The 17927-nt window shown below is 41.4% G+C and overlaps 1 protein-coding gene across 1 annotated transcript; it reads left to right on the top strand.

The window, feature by feature from the left end:
* The first annotated feature begins 46 nt into the window (after positions 1-46).
* ccdc78 (coiled-coil domain containing 78) lies at positions 47-10321 on the top strand. Its single transcript, XM_039789267.1, has 14 exons — positions 47-332; positions 615-746; positions 820-906; positions 1141-1458; positions 1999-2049; positions 2185-2273; positions 2565-2643; positions 2775-2900; positions 2982-3178; positions 4218-4392; positions 9546-9589; positions 9682-9748; positions 9912-10012; positions 10095-10321. The coding sequence occupies exons 1-14, from the start codon at positions 261-263 to the stop codon at positions 10180-10182; spliced, it is 1626 nt and encodes a 541-aa protein (XP_039645201.1). The 5' UTR covers positions 47-260; the 3' UTR covers positions 10183-10321.
* The last annotated feature ends 7606 nt before the right edge of the window (positions 10322-17927 follow it).

Here is a 17927-nt window from a genome sequence, read left to right as displayed (position 1 = left end):
CAACAGGATTCACTAGTTAGTTTGAAGTTAATGTAAGTGGTGAAGGTCAAAGACACCAGAGAGCAGTTAAAACTATTTCTTTCTCCCTAACATTTACAATGAAATTCTATTCCTTGCAGTATAAAAAAAAAAAATGAAAGAAAAGAAGAGAAGAAAAACAGCCCACACCATTTTTTTCGGTGTTGTCGAGGCCATGGCAACATATTGTTGGTGGAAACAGTGAGTGCATTAATTTAAGCAGCAGTTGAACGTGAATAAAGATGGACACACAGGACCACCACACAACTTTAAATGAACTTCAGGAGCGACTTCAAGCTCTGACAGAAGAAAATGTAAGTAATTACACTATCAGTCTTAATATACAGAGGTTAACTTACACTTTCTACTCCTGGAAAAAGCCAGTTTAGGTTAGGTGGTTGGTTTCTGAAGTAAGCTAGCTAGCTTAATGAGGGAAAATATGAACATAGGCAACACACGTAGAGGCTGTTAGCATAATGTTGTCTTTGCTATATGTAACCTTAGCTACAATACAGCCAACATGGGAGAAAATGTAAGTGTATAATGTGCCTTTGTCATCAGATTGTAGCAAAGTATTTCTGTTCACCTTACTTTAGTTGCAGCTGCGTGACAAAAATGAACGCCTTTTCACCAAAGTGGGCTACCTGGAGAGCAGACTGGGCCACCTGGCAGGCTCCAACACAGATCTGTCCTGCAGGCTGGTCCAGAGTGAAGAGGAAAAACTCAAGGTAGAGTTCATATGTTCAATGTATCTGTTCAGTATAGAACCAGAAAAAATAATGTTCCCTGTTCCCATTTTAGATATCGAAGGAGCTTGTGGAGGAGAAAATTCTGACAAACAAGATGAAAGAGCAGTTTGAAGAAGAGAAGTTTGAGCTGAAAAACAAGGTGAGGGTTTGGTTGAAGTGATGTAGTGGTACACCAGAAGTGGGTGAAATGTTGACTTTATTTGATCAGTGAGGATTTTAGGACAAGAAGCTTAAATACGCCTAAAAAAGCTTGTGGAAAACGTTTACTCAGGGTTAAATTGAGTTTTCAGTTGTATCCTGAATCTGACTGTGCTGCACTTCAGTTTTATCCTGAATCTGTCTGTGCTGCACTGTTCCCCCCACCCCCCGTTAGATATTGAACCAAGCTGGTGGAAAAACAGAGCTTGAGATGGAGCGAGACAACTTATTCAGGGAACTCCAGTCTGCTGAGGCTCGTCTGAAATTGGGAGAGAAGCGCAGCCAAGACTGGACAGAGGAGTACACCACACTGAAGAAGAACTACCTAGCTCTGGCTAAGGCCCATGATGAAGAGGTGGCCCAGAGTGAAGAGCTAAGTGCTGAGCTGCTGGCACTGGCCCAGGCCCAGGACGCCCTCCGTAGGCAGCTGGAGGAGCAGCAGCAGAGTGTGAAGACTACTACCCAGGGCCGCATGTCACGTAACAGGGTCAAGGTGAGGCCCAGACAGTGTGTTCACTGACATCTTCACTGCTCTTGTCCATGTGTAAAATGATAAAGCAAAATTTGACTTATGTGAATGTGTTTTTAGAGGCAACAAAAGAGCATATTTAAGAAAAGTTTAATAATAATTTATACTTTATTAATCCCACAAGGGGAAATTACAATGTTTTCACTCTGTTGTTATTACCCACATCACACACAGGCCTGAATTACATGTAACATGTATGCTCAATACCTATACATGCACTAATGGAGAGATGTCAGAGTGAGGGGGCTGCTCATGGAACGGCACCCCAAGCAGTTGGGGGGTTCGGTGCCTTGCTCAAGAGCACCTTGGCAGTGCCCAGGAGATGAACTGGCACCTCTCCAGCTATCAGTCCACCACCATACTTTGGTCCGTATGGGGACTTGAACCAGCAACCCTCCAGTTCCCAACCCAACTCCCTACTGACTGAGCTACTGCCACTCCCTTGAAATATTGTTTTATTTTAAATGTTTATTCCATTTTTATTCCATATCATTACTGTTACAGCTTGAGGATCTGGCAGCTTTGGACAAGGAACAAAAGTCCATGGAAAAAACTGTAAGTATTTTTGTACAAAACATATATATTATTGTTTGCAACAGTGGTCAACACATACTGTATGTTTAACAGGCATTAATAAACTAAAACTGCCTCATTTGCCTTTTTTTCCCTCCTTCATATGCTCTCACATAGCTACTTGGAAACCAAGATGAGATCAAAGACATGCTGGAGAAAATGAAGAACAGCTACGAGGAGCAGCTGAAGAAACTGGAGGAGAAAGTGTAAGGCCCAGACAGTGTTTGCCATTTACTCGTGCACAAGCTTAATTACGTTGAAACATCATTATCTTTCCATTTCCAGTCATCAAAACAGCCAAACCCATCTCAGGATATATGTCCCAGTGTTCATCCCACATGCATATCTGCTCTGTGGTTCCTCTTTGATTTTTATTCTAAGCTGTGGCTTTATTTGCTGTGTGTGTGATGTGGTCTCTTTGCGTTGCTCCTGTGATGTGGCTGTCTGTGGATTTTGGTCACTACTCTCTTGTTGTTGAGCCTGTGTTTGGTCATCAGGGTGGCAATGGGGAAAGCCCACCAGGAGAACAAGAGAGCGATCCACAATCGACAGCAGGAACTATTTGAGCAGAGTGTGGTGAGTATGAACAATCCCATACTGATTTACAAAACATTTCTCAAATGATTGTAGATATTATCACGGTTTTGCAACCTCTGAATTAATGGTGGAAATGTGTCAAATCATGTTTTTCTTATTTTTTATCCAAGGCCCTGATGTGCTCTCAGAGCCAAGTGAAGGAGGTAGAAGAAGAGAACTCAATGCTGCAGCTTCAAGTCAAAGAGCTGAATGAGGAATACCGTGCAAGGCTTGTGTGCTATTTACAGGACTTAGCTGTGAGTTGCAGTGCTCACACAATCATGTCTACAAAGTAATGTGGGACAATGTTTAACACAACATCCTTGTCCATGTCTTAGGAGTACATCGATGGAGTTGGAGAAGGTAAAAACCCTTCAGAGACTTCTGAGATGAGGGCACACGTGGACAGAATGCTCCAGGATGTTCGTTCAACCTACAGGGTCAGGGAGGAACAGCTTGCCTCTGCTGCTCGCTCCTATAAGAAGAGACTTCAGAAGATCACCAAGACCCATCATGCTCTCCTTATTGCATACAGGTGAGTATGAAATAAGCCTACTTAACTGTTAATGTAGACACGGGTATGTGTCTTTTTATGCCCTGCTTTTCTGTGTTTATACATATTCCATTAACATGCTGCTGAAACTTGCTACACCAGTGTTGAGTGAATGAATAACAAACTCAGTGCTTTTTTGGGTACCGAATTACGTTGGTACTACCGAGGACCGATTCACGTTAAATCAATCGGTGCCAAATTTTAGTACCTGACAGCGCGTAAGCACAAGCTTATCTGTCCTCTCTGCATGTTGACAGACAGCGGGGCTCAGCTCTGACACGCTGAGGTGCGGTGCAGAGCGAAACAAAGTCACAGTGAGTCACGGCAATGCCGATAAAGTGGGTGCAGGTGTGGTTACAGTTTTCAAAACTCCACGCAGACACCGTTTGCTGCAATATAATATAATGTCAAGGCGAAATCGCTCGCGGTGCGGTTACACTTCCTCTGAGACAGGCAGGCACCACAGTGTTCTCAATGCCCTGGTGACTGACTGACAGGCTGGAGGTTGTAGGCCAAAGCAAGACAACTTTATTTCTATAACACATTTCAGCTACAAGGCAATTCAAAGTGCTTTACATAAAACATTTAAGAGCAGTTAAAAAGAGGTAGAAAATAAAAACGGAATAAGATACAAATACAACAAAGTTCTTGTGCCATGTAAGAAATGAATATAATTATTTGATTGTAGTGACGGGTTTGGGAGGAGGAAGGGAAGTGTTTTATTTTGTGTGGAGTTAAAAAAAAATCTAAATAAAGTAAACTGGTACCGGTAAAAATGTGAACAGTACCCAACCCAAGTTAGGAGCCCTTAGTACAAAGCCATGTTTACTTGTGACTCTTCATAACAAGCTGCATATCTATGAGTTGTGAATGTTAGATATTTTCCTTTCCTTGGTATTTAAATGATTAAAAAAAAAGAAGCAAAGATTAGAGGGGTAGGGTACCAGCACTGCCAACAATAGCAAATTCCCAGTTAATCCATAATGAGTAACTGGCCACATCCATACACTGTGTTCTTTAGGGTTCAGAGGGAGCTGGTCTTGGCCAAACCAGAGAGCGGTCTTGACCCTGGACCCCCAGAAGCCTGCTTCAGCCTGGAGCCCACTGAGCTCAGACATGAAACTGAGAAGGAGCTCCAGCACCTTCGCCAGGACAAAGCGAGGCTGGAGGGTCAGCTGCAGGCGGCCCGGGAACAGGTAGGACAAAAGAAAGATGGCTGCTTTTGAAGTGGGTTGATCTGCTTTTGTTTTGTCTGGTGAATGCTTGGATTTGGTCTGTTGGGATTCTTCTTTGTGTCCATACTTCCTTATAAAGCCAAACTGCATTTGTTTTGTGAGCAGTGAACTGGAAAAAATGACTTCAAAGTTTGTGTCCTACGGCAACAAAAATCTTTAACTGCTGCAGAGGTGGACTGCAGATACTGTAGGAGTACTGATAGATGGGTTGCTTTTCAATCTTAACTGGGTTGTTGTCATGGTGACTGTCGGAGCAGTGTCAGTAGTTAGTCAGTGCGTTTACATGCACAGAAGTAACCGGGGTATGACTTTTAAAAATCGTTAATAATATAGACAGCAGGAGCACTTAAACAAAGAAATTTCCGATAATATCCGATATTAGCTTTCTTATTGGATACCAACTTAAGAGACTCAAAGTACATGTCAAATTCAACCTCCTGCTTTTCGATGATGTTCATGTCGCGTAATTACGTCACTTCATAACGTTCCCATGGCAACAGGGGAAAATGGCTGCTCTTGTGTGAAGTAAACGCAAAATTTTTTCAACTTTCTGCTAAGATATATGTGACTTTTTTACAACGAAAATGCGGGGATTATTAAATCATGCAAGCACCGCATATTTTGCGCGGAAATCGGCAATTTATGTGGCGAAAGTGCGACCCCCGCATGAATATGCGGACTTTGGCGTATTATGTATTGAATTATGCGATCGCATAATCGCGTTTTTCTGGAGGGACTGGTTATACTAGTTCTCTCCGTATGCATGAGCGGGGAAGAATGACGGGAGTAACTCATCCTCCGGTACAGTAGGTGGCGCTCTGCCAACATACGTCTGGTCAGAAAAAGGATTTTTCTTCCGGTTGACCTTTGTCAAAATTACAACAACATGGACAACATGGTCTTATAATTCATCCAAAGCGGGAGAACATGGACGACTTTTCAGCGCTGTACATTTCGTTAATTTTGTATGCCTTAAGGCAGTTACACACCAACCAGACGGCCAACCGTCGGCAGAAAAGCCAGTCGGACTGATCGGTCTCCCCGAGTTGGTTCAAAAAGTGCCTCAGAACACACCGAAGAGACGAGACCTAATACGTCTCAGGGCTCCACACTAACTTTTTGCCTTGGTTGCACTGGTGCGCCTAACTTTTGGGTGCACCAGCACAAAATTTAGGTGCACCCAAATTTTTCCTCGCATCGCCGTAACGCTGAATGGCGATACACGATATATAGCTCTGTATTTTTTTACAAAGTGGGCTAAATGTTCAGTTTTAAGTCAAAGCCACTTTTCACAAGCTCTTTTATTAAAACAGATTGTGATTAAAATAAAATGCAAAGACAGGGTTTTCTTTACCAGTTTGAAAATATACAGCTGCAACACATGTAAATGAAAGTTAGCTAAAATAAATAGCCTGAGAAAGCTCCTTCATAAGCTTTCAACAACAATAACAGACTGATTAAAAGAGAGAGAGGACGCCCGGATAGCTCAGTTGGTAAATATAGAGGTTTGACTCCGACCTGCAGCCCTTTCCTATATGACAGGCATGAAAACGGGTCAGGGGTGAAAAAGGTGAGAAGGATATTACCCCCTCTAGGGGTCCGGGGGCATGCCCCCCCAGAAGAAAATTTTAAATATTCCATATTTTAAAGCATCATTCTGATGCATTTTGAGATGCATTTTTTGCCAACCAACAGTGTAATATTTCAATATGCACTCATTAAAGTTAATTTGACTGGCAAAACAGTTAAAGTCCTTCTGACATTACACAATAATAAAAGTCATAATTTTTAAAGACTAAAAAGTTTTGGATACATTTGTACTTCTTCCAACCATATATTAAATAAAGAGTCAATGTGGATTTACATATTGCAATAATATCATAATCACAATCTACAATGAATCATTGTGAAAACTAAAATTTACTACTTTGGCCAGGTCATCATCAAAAAAGCAAATTAGTACATTCATGATTTTGTCCATGCTGATATTAGCTGCTTTATTTACATTTATTAAAAACGTGGCAGTATTATCTTTTCATATAGCTAGAAGTCTAAACTCTGGGACAAGGCCGTTATGTTTAAATACCTGCCATGCTGAGTCCAAACAGACAGCTTTATCAAGGCAGTTTGGGCTTCAGATAGCTTTTACGAATCATGATCCGCTATGAACATTCACACACGTATTGTTTGTATCACGGTCGGTCAGTAAAGGCGCAGTCGCAGTCTTAACGGTAGCGGTCGTTGCCGGTAACGTACTCGTATGATAGAGTGCACGGACCGAAGCTTTGTGACTAGCATCTAATGACTAGCAAGCACCGTCTTACCGCTGCCGCCGTCTTCCTTGAACATGCGCTGCAGAAGGTTGGTGGAACTCGTTTCATTGGTTGGTGGAAGTTCGATGATTGGTCAAAGCTATAGACAGTATGGTTAAATCCAGCGCATTAAAACAAATCCCATGTGGACTTTTTAATTTATTTATTTTTCTAAAATAGTCATACGGCACCAGACCCGAGTACTTACACCCCCCCTCTCCCCCCTTAAACATTTTCTCATCAAATCTACACGATTCACGTAGGTCACCTATTTTGGTTTCAAAACGGCGAATTCGCCCGAAGGTGAGTGATTTTCATGTCTGTACATGTCATCCCCCCACTCTCTTCCCTTTCATGTCTTCAGCTTTCCTATCAAAATAAAGGCCGAAAATCTTAAAAAAAAAAAAAAAAAGAACGACCGAAAGACAGGGGGAGTGCGATGGACTGAAGCGTATGCTAGGCTACTCAGAGAGTGACGGCTGACTCATTAGCGGCGTTACACCCGTCTTGTGTAGGCTATGAAATGTCTGTATCGTCACTGCGCTGCATTTTTATGAACTATGATCCAGCAGGCCCCGTCTTACACGCTATTACTCAACGATAGGGTTGTGCCGATGGACGATATCACGGCCCATCGTGATGGCTGCCCGATGTGTCTGTGTCCCCGGTCAAACACACTAATTCTAGTCGCGGGCGCTGGACGGGAAATTGACAAGTGCGTCGGTCTTAAACTAACAAAGACAAGATTGGCTGTAGTGATACATTCTCTCTCTCTCCCTGTCAGTTGTAACTCGCTCTACCTTCTAGTAACGTTGGACACAGCGGTCTCGAGTGAGAGAGAAAAAAGCGTTAAAAGTGGAGCGCTATCACACTTTCCTTTCTCCCTTCATTGGACTAAGTTTGTCGACACTACTGTCTGTGTGCGTGCATCAATAAGTAAGTCTGATGTCCTGTAGGTACTGGACGATGTTATGCAGGATTTATGAATGTACGTTAGCAACAGGCTAATTCACGAGGGTGCTATTTTATGTGTGAGCTAATATTGCGCATCTGTTCATGTGCGCTGCAAGAGTTATGTTTCTGTTTATTGAATGCGTTATTCAGTGCAAACATAACCGAGAATGTAGTTTAAACTCAGCAATGATGGTATGTTAGGTTATTACTGTTGCTCTGTTGAAGGCAAACGTCCCACTGTACTGTCGTTACGCAGATCACGGACATCTGATTGACTTTACTGCACCGTACTTAAGTGAAAGTAGGTCATTTAAATGTATCTCTAATCGTTTCTATGTTTACTGTTGGCCCATAGTAGTAGGAAAAAATATTTATGTAAAGCTACCGCTACAAATCCAAACACAGGCACGGCTTTCCAGAAGGAATGGGTCATGTAACGCAACATTAAACCATATCGATATAAACAACATCGCTCCGTTAGTGGAGAGGCAGCGGATGCGAGGACGTTAGGTGCACCGGTGCGACCTAGGAAAAATCTTAGTCGCACCCTTACAAATTTTGGTCGCATTTGCGACCAAATTGGTCGCACTCTCGAGCCCTGCCGTCTCAATAACAGCAGGCAGCGCTAATCTGTATTGTTGCCCAAAAAATTAAAACCGGCAGCTGATTGGACGAACGCGTCACGTGGGTTTGTTTTCTCCGTAAATTCAAAGCCAGACTGTCATGGCGGCTCGTTCAGAATACGATCTCAAAACATTTTAAGCGACTGAACATGTCTGACTCCGACTGAACATGTCAGGTCGGCCAAAATGAAGGCCGACAGCCCCTTAGACGGACGACGGCACGGAACAGACTCGAGTCACCTACTTCGCCAGACTGTCCAACAGACGATTATCGTGTGTCAGCGCCTTTACACCGAATGCTCTTTGCTGCCGCTGGCCCGTTGTTGATTCGGGCAACGCTGTTTTGTTGTATCATAGCAACAGTTTGTATCTCCACTCACAGGGTAGATGCTAGATCGGATTCGCTAGACATGTCGACGTCAAAGGACGTGCCTCGTGGCCCGCCTTATTCTACCTCTGATTGGTATTCTTTCCCTAACCCTAACCAATCCCCACTCCCAATGCCTTAATCTATTTTATAAAACAAAATTACAACATTACGGGACAAATCTTTTTTTTTATTTTTCAGCTCCTACAACGTAGAGTTTTTCTAGGACGTGTAACACTTAACAGCCATTCTCCAGCAGTATTAGCTCTTGGTAGAAGCATGCTGCGTGCTTATTGGCTCACTGACGTCGATGAGATTTACTCCTTAGGTATTGAAACTGGGTATTGAATGACGAGGCATTTTTCAACAGTCGATACTAAGGAGTAGTGAAGTATCGAATGCCTTAACCCGAATAAATAATTATATAATAAATAAATAAAATTAAATAATAATGTGTTTTTAAAGAAATTGTGTGCCTTTTTTTGGAAATACAATCATTTGAATTGTAGGGCAGTGACTTCCAACCAGCAAGGACTCCAGGAAGTCACTGCTTCCGGGCCAAGAAATATTCAAAGCGTCTGAATCCCATAAAACCAGTGTGTATGCGCCTCCTCAAATGAAACTCCTTTTAAGAAAAATAAAGTTCATAAACTGTAATTGAATGAAAGCCTGACCTTTAAATATGAATAACAGAAATAACAGTTTTCACTTGTTATCAGCAAAATATTGCAGCTCAGATTCTGTTTATGCTGCACACTTTAAATCTTCATTGATATTGCTTCATTGTTTTACAAACAGTACATACTGTATATGTGTTTATGGGGATTCAAGACCTTCACCTTGACTTTTCTGTTGCAGGTGGCTGTCTTAAAAATGCCTGTTCAGAATTTAAGCCATCAGGAGTGAGTGTCATTTTTTGCATTTTACCAATTGACAAATGTGGTCAGCTGTGGATTGTGTCATAAAAAGTTATGAAAAATGTAACTTGTATCAGCTCGGCATTCGAGGAATCCTGGACGGACATAAGGAAACAGCTGAGGGAGATCACAGACTCTACACTGGTAAACAAAACTATCTCACTCCTTACAGTTTGGATTGTCAAATTTTGTACCTCACACAAAAAAAAAACGTACAATTTTACAACCTTACTTTAAACCTTTAGTTTGAAGAAATAAACTATTTTCTGGGATGAAGGTGATTTGAAGACTTTCTTTTTTTAAACAGGTGAACTTTGAGAAGGAGCGCGCCCTTCTCATCACCAGGGCAACAGTTGCAGAGGCGCAGGTGTCGGAGTTGCAGGACTATATTGACAACCACCTGGGCAGGTCAGGAAGTCACTCGATGTGTTAAATCATATAGTGTTCATTTTCAGAAGAGCGTTGCATTGAGCTTTACCACTACCTGCAGGTATAAAGAGGAGATCTCACATCTCTGCAGACTCCAAGGGATACAGGAGGCCGGGCGTTCCCAAAGTGCTAATTCATCACTCCGTTAAGAAAATTGGCCACAAAATCTGAATCCAAGTCATACAGTATATTGCAATGTAATTTAACATTACACAGTTTTTTTAAGTTAAATCTCATACATATTAAATCTCAGATTTAAACATTTATTTAATTAAAATCATACACAAACAGTAAGCTGGTTTTATTCAAATTAAAACTGATTATTTTCTAAATGAATACTTATATATATATATATATATACAGTATATACAGTATATATATATATATATATATCTCTGAATACCTTGTTTTGACCGGAGAATGTATGTATGGTGTGCTAGGTGGTGCTGCTCATGCTGGGGGTTTTTCTATGAAAGGCCCCCAAAGAAATCCGGCCTTGAGAAAAAAATGCCTGGAATGTTTGTAAAGCTTATGTCAATTTCACGAGCTCGGGAGAAGAAAGCGTGGTGACAATGAGGGGTCATCCTGGTGAGAATAATGTCATTACATTTTACCCAGACACATACACGCCTGTGAATACTTTCCCTCAGTGCCGTGCTGAGAACTGTGGCGCAAACAAGCCAGGCTTTTTTCTTCTTTTTTTTCTAGAGTGAGGGTTCATATTTATAACCTCAGTATGTGAATAGGCATCTATTCCCTTTAAAACCCTTTAACACTGAGAAGGTCTGCATTTTTTTCCTAGTGTGTTTTGGTAGCTTGGTTTCATGTCATAGTGCGCTAGCTGGCATAACTTTAACATTGGTAAATCCTTTATGGAAAAAAAGTACTTTAAAAGTTGAGATGTTTAATTAAAAAAATGTCAGTAAGAGTTTAATGTTGAAAAAAATACAAACTTGTAGCCAAAATACTCTGGGGAACGATGGGAAAAGTAGAGGAGATGGAAAAAGGCATACGCACGTCACCCCAATCCCCTTTTCAGGGGGCATGCCAGCCGTGGGAGGGAGGGAGCAGGGGTGTGAAACTTTGAGAGGAATGGGAAGTGGGATTTTGTCAGTAATGCATTACACTCCCAGGGCCCTGGGAAAAGGGGTGGGGGGGGTTCGGCTTGGGTCTGTGCCAACATAGTCACTGTGCCAAAGCGCTGGGTGCTGGGGACCACTCCTCTCACCGGCAGATCTGTGGGAAAATCAAAACCAGGTTGCTCTTTGCTGCTCCGCCAACAAAGACAGAGTGATGATGTGCCTGAAGAGGCCGCTGCAAACTTGTACAAGTACACTGAGTAAACAACGAGCAAGAGAAGTAGTAGAATTTGTAACATTGCAAATGCATAGAGTAGAGGTTGAAGTCTGGCGCACCACAGCTGGTCCCCAAGGCTAGTGCCAGGTTTTCTTGGAGCATTTTTGGGAAAGTTCATTTTATTGGTCTGTGATCAACTTTTTTTTTTTTTAACCACTGTATGTGGTCACGTTATGATGTAAATACCGATCATAAAAATTATTAGATTCAACTGGTCTAATAAACGTGGCAACAAAAAACAACTTTAAAATGATTATTTTGCATTCATGTTGAAATGTTGAAAAAATGACAATCAAAGATACTGTTTAAATAGTATAAAAAAGTCCCATAAAGTGGTTAGTGATATCATCTGCTGTTAATCTAAAATGAAACATCTGTTCAGAGTTCAGTGAAACAATTAAAAGATTGCAGCTTTCGACATGTTTGGTTTGAAATCTGATTCATTAAAAGAAAGCGTAATTATGGCATTGAGTTCCCCATTTTCTCAACCAGACAATTCCAATGACATTTATCACCCAAACCTACCAACTATAAATCAGTTTATGTGAAGCAGTAATTGAGTGATAAGATATGATTTGTTCATGTGGTGAATGTGGCTCAGGAGGAGCAGCAGAAACACTTAGAACTCATCATGTTATAACATTTTTCTCTCACAGATATGAAGGCCAGAAGCAGCATCCTGTAATTTTGTAAATTTGTGCTTTATATATGTCTGATCAATCCAACCAATTTATCTGAACTTAGTGTAATTTTGCTTTATCTGGAGTAAAGCGCATTATCATAAAATGTTACTATGAAAATGCCATTTAATTATCATTAGATGTTTTTTTATGGCTTGTTGCATTTAGTCCTTCAGTATAACACATTTTAAACCTCCACAGAAATGACCTTTGAGTCAAATTGACTCCTTTCTGACTCATCCAAACTGAGCATTTTAAGCTTCACATAGACAGCATTCATTTCAGGACTGTTGCATTGCATTCTGCAATATTGTGTTGTTGTTGTGTCATTGTGTATGTGTTGCCTTTGTAGTAAAGAGCTCGCCCAGCACTCAGTCCAAAAATGGTTACTATCTCAACCACTAAAATGTTCCTAAACGGTTTTATATTATCTTATATTGACAACAAGAAAAAAAAGTATTGGCAAAACCTGTAGTTATTTTTCTGTCCTTTTGGTCTGTCACAAAAATGTATGATCCCTTTTGTCGGGAAATAAAATAACCGGATGTGACTTTTATACTAAAGTTGTACATTATTCATTTGGGAATGGAAAACTATTACCCACACAATACAGTGTTGTGTTTGTCTGATAACACAATCCACTAAAGGTTGCTGAGCTGTGAAGGAAAATTCTGCATGATTTATTTATATATATATATAAGTACAGGAACCATATGACCTTATCAGAGGCGATTTCTTTAAGACTGCAAGGGAAACTCAGCTTCCCCTAAAATGTCAAAAAATTAATGGTCAAATATGTACTATTGTGTTAACATTTTATTGACAAAAAATGTGTTAGAACTCGAACTCGAAGACGAGTTTGTTCAGAATCAGCTACATATAGCAGGTCGACTGACTTGATTTCCTTCTCGTACATTCCCGTAGCGTCACAGTGCATTTCCCTGTTGAAGCCTGGCGTCAACAGACTTCAATGGGGCTGCTTTTTCAGTGCTTCGAAACTAGACGGTCATTGGATAAATGCTGCAATTATGTCCCGCCCACGGACGCTCAGCTTCTCTGGGGGTGAATGGAGGAGTGGGCTGGCCTGAACTCTTGGAGTTGGACTCTTGATTATTGGAGGGTCTGTCGAAAGACTGCATCTCCTTTTGATTGACAGTGATTTTGTACTATAAAACGTCGCCAAAGCTATTCGAAAGACAAACTGCTGCAACCTATTTCTTGGTATTTGCTTGTCGAAATTGCTAGCCAATTTTCATCATACATTTCATACAATTATGCACCACATTCCTTGTTTCAGTTTAACCTAATTCCTACACTACACTACACTAATTCCTAATTCCCACATTTCCTCCTTCGAGTTTAATATTGTTTCGTTAGATCGTTCGTTTGTTCGTTCATTCATACATACAGTAGGCTTAGGGTGAACTAGCCAGCTAGCAAACTGCACACGATGGCAGACACTGCTAATATTGTCGACCTGATTTTGGCGACGCCATTTGAAAGTATTCCTTACGAGGAGAAACTTAGAATTAAACAGCAGGGCAGATAAACACCTAAAATTGATTTAGTGCAAAAGACAGGGCAAAGTAACAGGTCTTTTCAGCTCTCCTGGTATGACAAAGTTAGCTGACTGACTGGAAGTGCTGTGAAGAAGAAAATGCACTGCTGGCCATGCCTCTTGATGAAACCATCTCACAGATGTGTTGTTTGGTCAAAGGTGGGGTTTGGAGATCTGTCTAACTTTGACAGGGCATATGAAAAGAGCAATGAACTTGAAAAGGAACGTAGGGCAGAATTTACGTATAAATAAATGGACAATTTTTTATGATGTAGGCCGAAAATGAGCTACCCGTCTTTGAAAGAGCCGCCAATGGACCTTATCAACATTACGTATTAAAGTAAATGTTTGATGCTTATTCACTTTCTCTGCTGCCTTCTGTTTTGTTGATGATGCTTTTGGGCCCAGATTTTGTTTTGTGAGCAGCACAGTGGGAAAGAGGTTGGATAAATGTGTCGTTCTGAGGATGGGAAGCAGGGTGGAGCGATGCAGAGGAAGTACCTCACATGGCCTGTGATGGGCCGCTCGTCAAGAGGCCCTTTGTTTTTGGAGGTTAATGCCTAATTGATACAGGCTTAATGAGAGCGAGCTGTGTGTGAGCCGGGGGGCTGGACGGCCCTGCCATAATTGGAACGGACAAGCCTTGTGTGGAGGAGTGCACAGGGAAAGGATTTATGGGAATGCAAGGAAAGTAGAGGCAGAGTGGGAACGAGGAAGAAAAGGTGACAATGAGTATGAGGAATGTGGAGGCAGTGGGAGAGGAATCCGCTGTGACAGTGAGAGTATTGCAAGATCATGAGAATGAAATTAGTGACAATGGAAAACTGAGCATGAAGTTAAACCAGGATGTTCCCATAGAAGTTTAGTTAATGCTCATTCAAGTTTTGTGGGTTGTTTACTGAATTTTCCCACAATGCTGATTTTTAGGTTTCTGCAGATTTTATGTGCAATGTACGAATAATAGGATTCCTTCAACGCATTTTTTATGTTGGATATTAATGAACTAATGCAAGAATGCCTACAAAAAAAACTGTAAATGTCCGTTTTCTGAGACACCTGTCTTTTCTTTTCTGATGAGCTGTCTTTTCGACCCCCTCTTTCAGTCTGACAGTCTCAGACTATTCATGCAAGAGTCCTAAGCTTCCCCCCCCCAGACAAGCTTTCACTATGAAGGCTAGAGAGGCATTAAGAGGGAGGAGGGAAGGGGCAGGAGCGGGGAGCACAGAAGAACCATGCACTTCAGAAAACCTTGAAGAATCAGGACTGAAAGCTATGGAGATTCTGGGTGGCGAAGAAAGAGGGGAAAAAAATATTGAAAAGAAGAAAAAATAAAGTGGGTCAGTGTGCATTATTATGAACATAAGAGGGGAAACAATAGAAAATGGATTTTTGAAAGTGAGGCTTAAACAGAGTGAGATTGGAAGGTATAAAATGAGAATGTTGAGAAAAGACAGAATATAGGGTGAGAAATGGTGGAGAACAAGTTACAGTAAGGGTGAGAAAGACAGGGGAGGGAGGGAGGCAGCTTGATGAACAAGAGCGAGTGAGAATGAGGCTGAGTGTCGGTGAGGGAAGGAGAGAGGGACAGACCCTCTGTTTTCCCACACTCGGCCGGTTCCCACAGCAGACCTGGCTAATCCCTGTCTTAATTGGGGGAGAATTCCAGCGCACATGTTCCCCTGGAATGAGCGTAGAGCGAAGGGAGAGGAAGGCTCGGGAGCTTCTGACACATCAGACAGGCTACAGCGGCTGGGCTGATGCACAATGTGTGAGTGCACTTTGTTGAAATATAAACATGCCATCTGACTGTCAGCACGTCTGGTGCATAAATGGCCTCACATGTTTCTCTGTTTCTTTTACTTTTCACTCCATTCAATATGAAAAGTGGTCCTAGCAGCCACTTAGCATTGATCAGTCACATTGCACAGTGTGAGAAGTATGTAACTTAAACGTTTCATTTCATGAATGTTAAAAGGAAAAGCTAACCTAAAACACTATTATGCTGTTAAAGGGTTAAAAGTTCAAGTTTGGTAAACTGACCCTTTAAGAACTGCTCTTTGAGTTGCTTTCAATTTTCGTATTCTCAACCAAACAGATAACATGACATATTAACACGTTTCGCCATGCAGTTTTGAAGTAGTTTGAAATAGTTTTGATGAGCTAAAACCAAAATACATAACAGGTTTTATTGAAGGTCACTGAGGCATCAACAGCTGCCTCAGTTGACCAGAATGCAATGCAGCTACAACACATGTTGAGCATAGAGTTGAGGATTTGGATCAAAGATATACAGCATTGTTCATGAGCTAGTTTGCGTATCACATACTGCATGCCCATTTTCCTACCTTTGATTAAAAGCAATAACATCCCCGCTTTTCTCTGGAAATTATTCAAATGTATTCTGGGAAATGTAGGAAATCATTCATTTATGAACAAGTTAGAAAAGCTTGAGAGAAACAGGACAGCACTACAAACCTTATACATGTTACCAGTTGGTCATTAAACACAATTTCCCTATCAAATTATGTACTTTTCCTTTAATACTAATAAATGAACACCTGCACAAGTGTCATACTAAGAGTGCTATTAAATATCACGTTTTCACATATTTCACAGCATTGCGCACCAGCTGTATCTGTTGACAAATCTTGCCCCGAAGCTGCGTTTTGCAGAAGAAAATTGCAAGGAGATACTAGGAACATAACAAAACCACTGTGAGTGGCAGTTTCGTTCCTGCCTACCTCTTTCCTTAATAAACAATTTAAACAATAGGCACAGTGCAATATGTCTCTAAGGAGGTAACCCAAGACAACTTCTCAGCAAGGAGAAAGATAACAGGCAAAATGTGGGTGCAAAGGGGGTGGCAGTTTTAGATGGGAGAAACACAGGTGGGTGGTAGGTATTGAGAAAAGAAATGAACTGATCTGCCAGGGAGGTTTCTCTCCTTTGTGTAGACAACCAAACAGGTTTTGTCAGAAATCCATAATCCTTGTGGTTAATTGGTAGGGTTGGAGATCCCTTCCAAAGACACGTCTCTTTCCTTAGTAGACTCTCCGTCTGGGGGTTAGTATCCAAAAGGCTGACGTCAGCTGTATGAGGAAGTAAGCGGATTCAAGAGTCATTGTTACCTCCATTGGTTTGGTTTGTTTGTTTGTCAGCAGGATTATGGAAAAACTACTGACCCATTTTTCATGAAACTTGGTGGGGTGTAGCATGGGCCAAGGAAAACCCCACTAAATCAGAATCACAGGGCGGATACACAAATAATTTTTTCACTTTAATTAACATTGTAACATAGGGCATTTGGCCTTGGTGGAGGTCTGCACTCTCTGAGTGCCCTTCTAGTATTACAAAGAGTTTTGTTGATAGAGGAGGTTTTTAGCACAGGACGAACTGTAGGCAAATGTAAGATACCCTTAGGAAACGATCATATTTTATTTTAGCCATGCTAGCATCGTGGCTCTAAGGATGGCAGTGTCGGTCGGTCATCCACTTTGGTCAAGATTGAAATGTCTCAACAACTTATTATTTTTTTTAAGATCAATTTTTTATTTATTTTTTCATTTTAAAGAACAGAACAGACAAACACACTTGAACAAGAACAACCCCCCCCCCACCCTCCGCGGTCTCGAGGAAAAGAAAGAAAAAATAAACAAAAACAGAAATCCCACCTTGCCTAGTCGCCCTCCTCTACTTCTTGTGATGCTGAGGTCATTAGGACTGATACCTGTGCTGCTGCACCTTTCCATAGGGGAGCCAAATGTCTCAACAACTTTTGACATTTGATCGTTAAGGTCCCCAGAGGATGAATCCTATCGACTTTGATCCCTTGACCTTTCCATGAGGTTCACATTTTTGGTTTTTAATAAACTAGTTTCTACAACTATTGGATGAATTGCCATAAAATTGGCTTGAGGCATTCATGTCCCCCTCATGATAGTCTCGCATTGCCAGACCTTCCTCCACAGCGCGGCGGAGGAGGGTCTGGCTAGTCCACACAGCATTCCGGGATAGGAGAAAAACATGATCCAGTTTATTGGCATTTCTTTACACCAATCACAATTGTCTTGGGCAGCGTTAATGCGCCGGGCGGAGCAACAGTGCTTCTGCAAAATAGCCTCGGAAAGGAACTTGTTTTGGTGGAACATGTGTACGTTCAAAGGTTGTTTTGGTCGTGCAATCAGAAAACTCAGATTCAACAGATAGTCTAGCTAGCTGTCTGGATTTACCCTGCAGAGATCTGAGGAGCAGTGAACCATAGTCCTCATAAATCCACCGGAGTTTAGAACGCCAACACAAA

The sequence above is a fragment of the Perca fluviatilis genome, chromosome 21 (genome assembly GCF_010015445.1).
Source record: "Perca fluviatilis chromosome 21, GENO_Pfluv_1.0, whole genome shotgun sequence".
NCBI lineage: Eukaryota > Metazoa > Chordata > Actinopteri > Perciformes > Percidae > Perca > Perca fluviatilis.
This window is presented reverse-complemented; position numbering and strand designations above follow the sequence as displayed.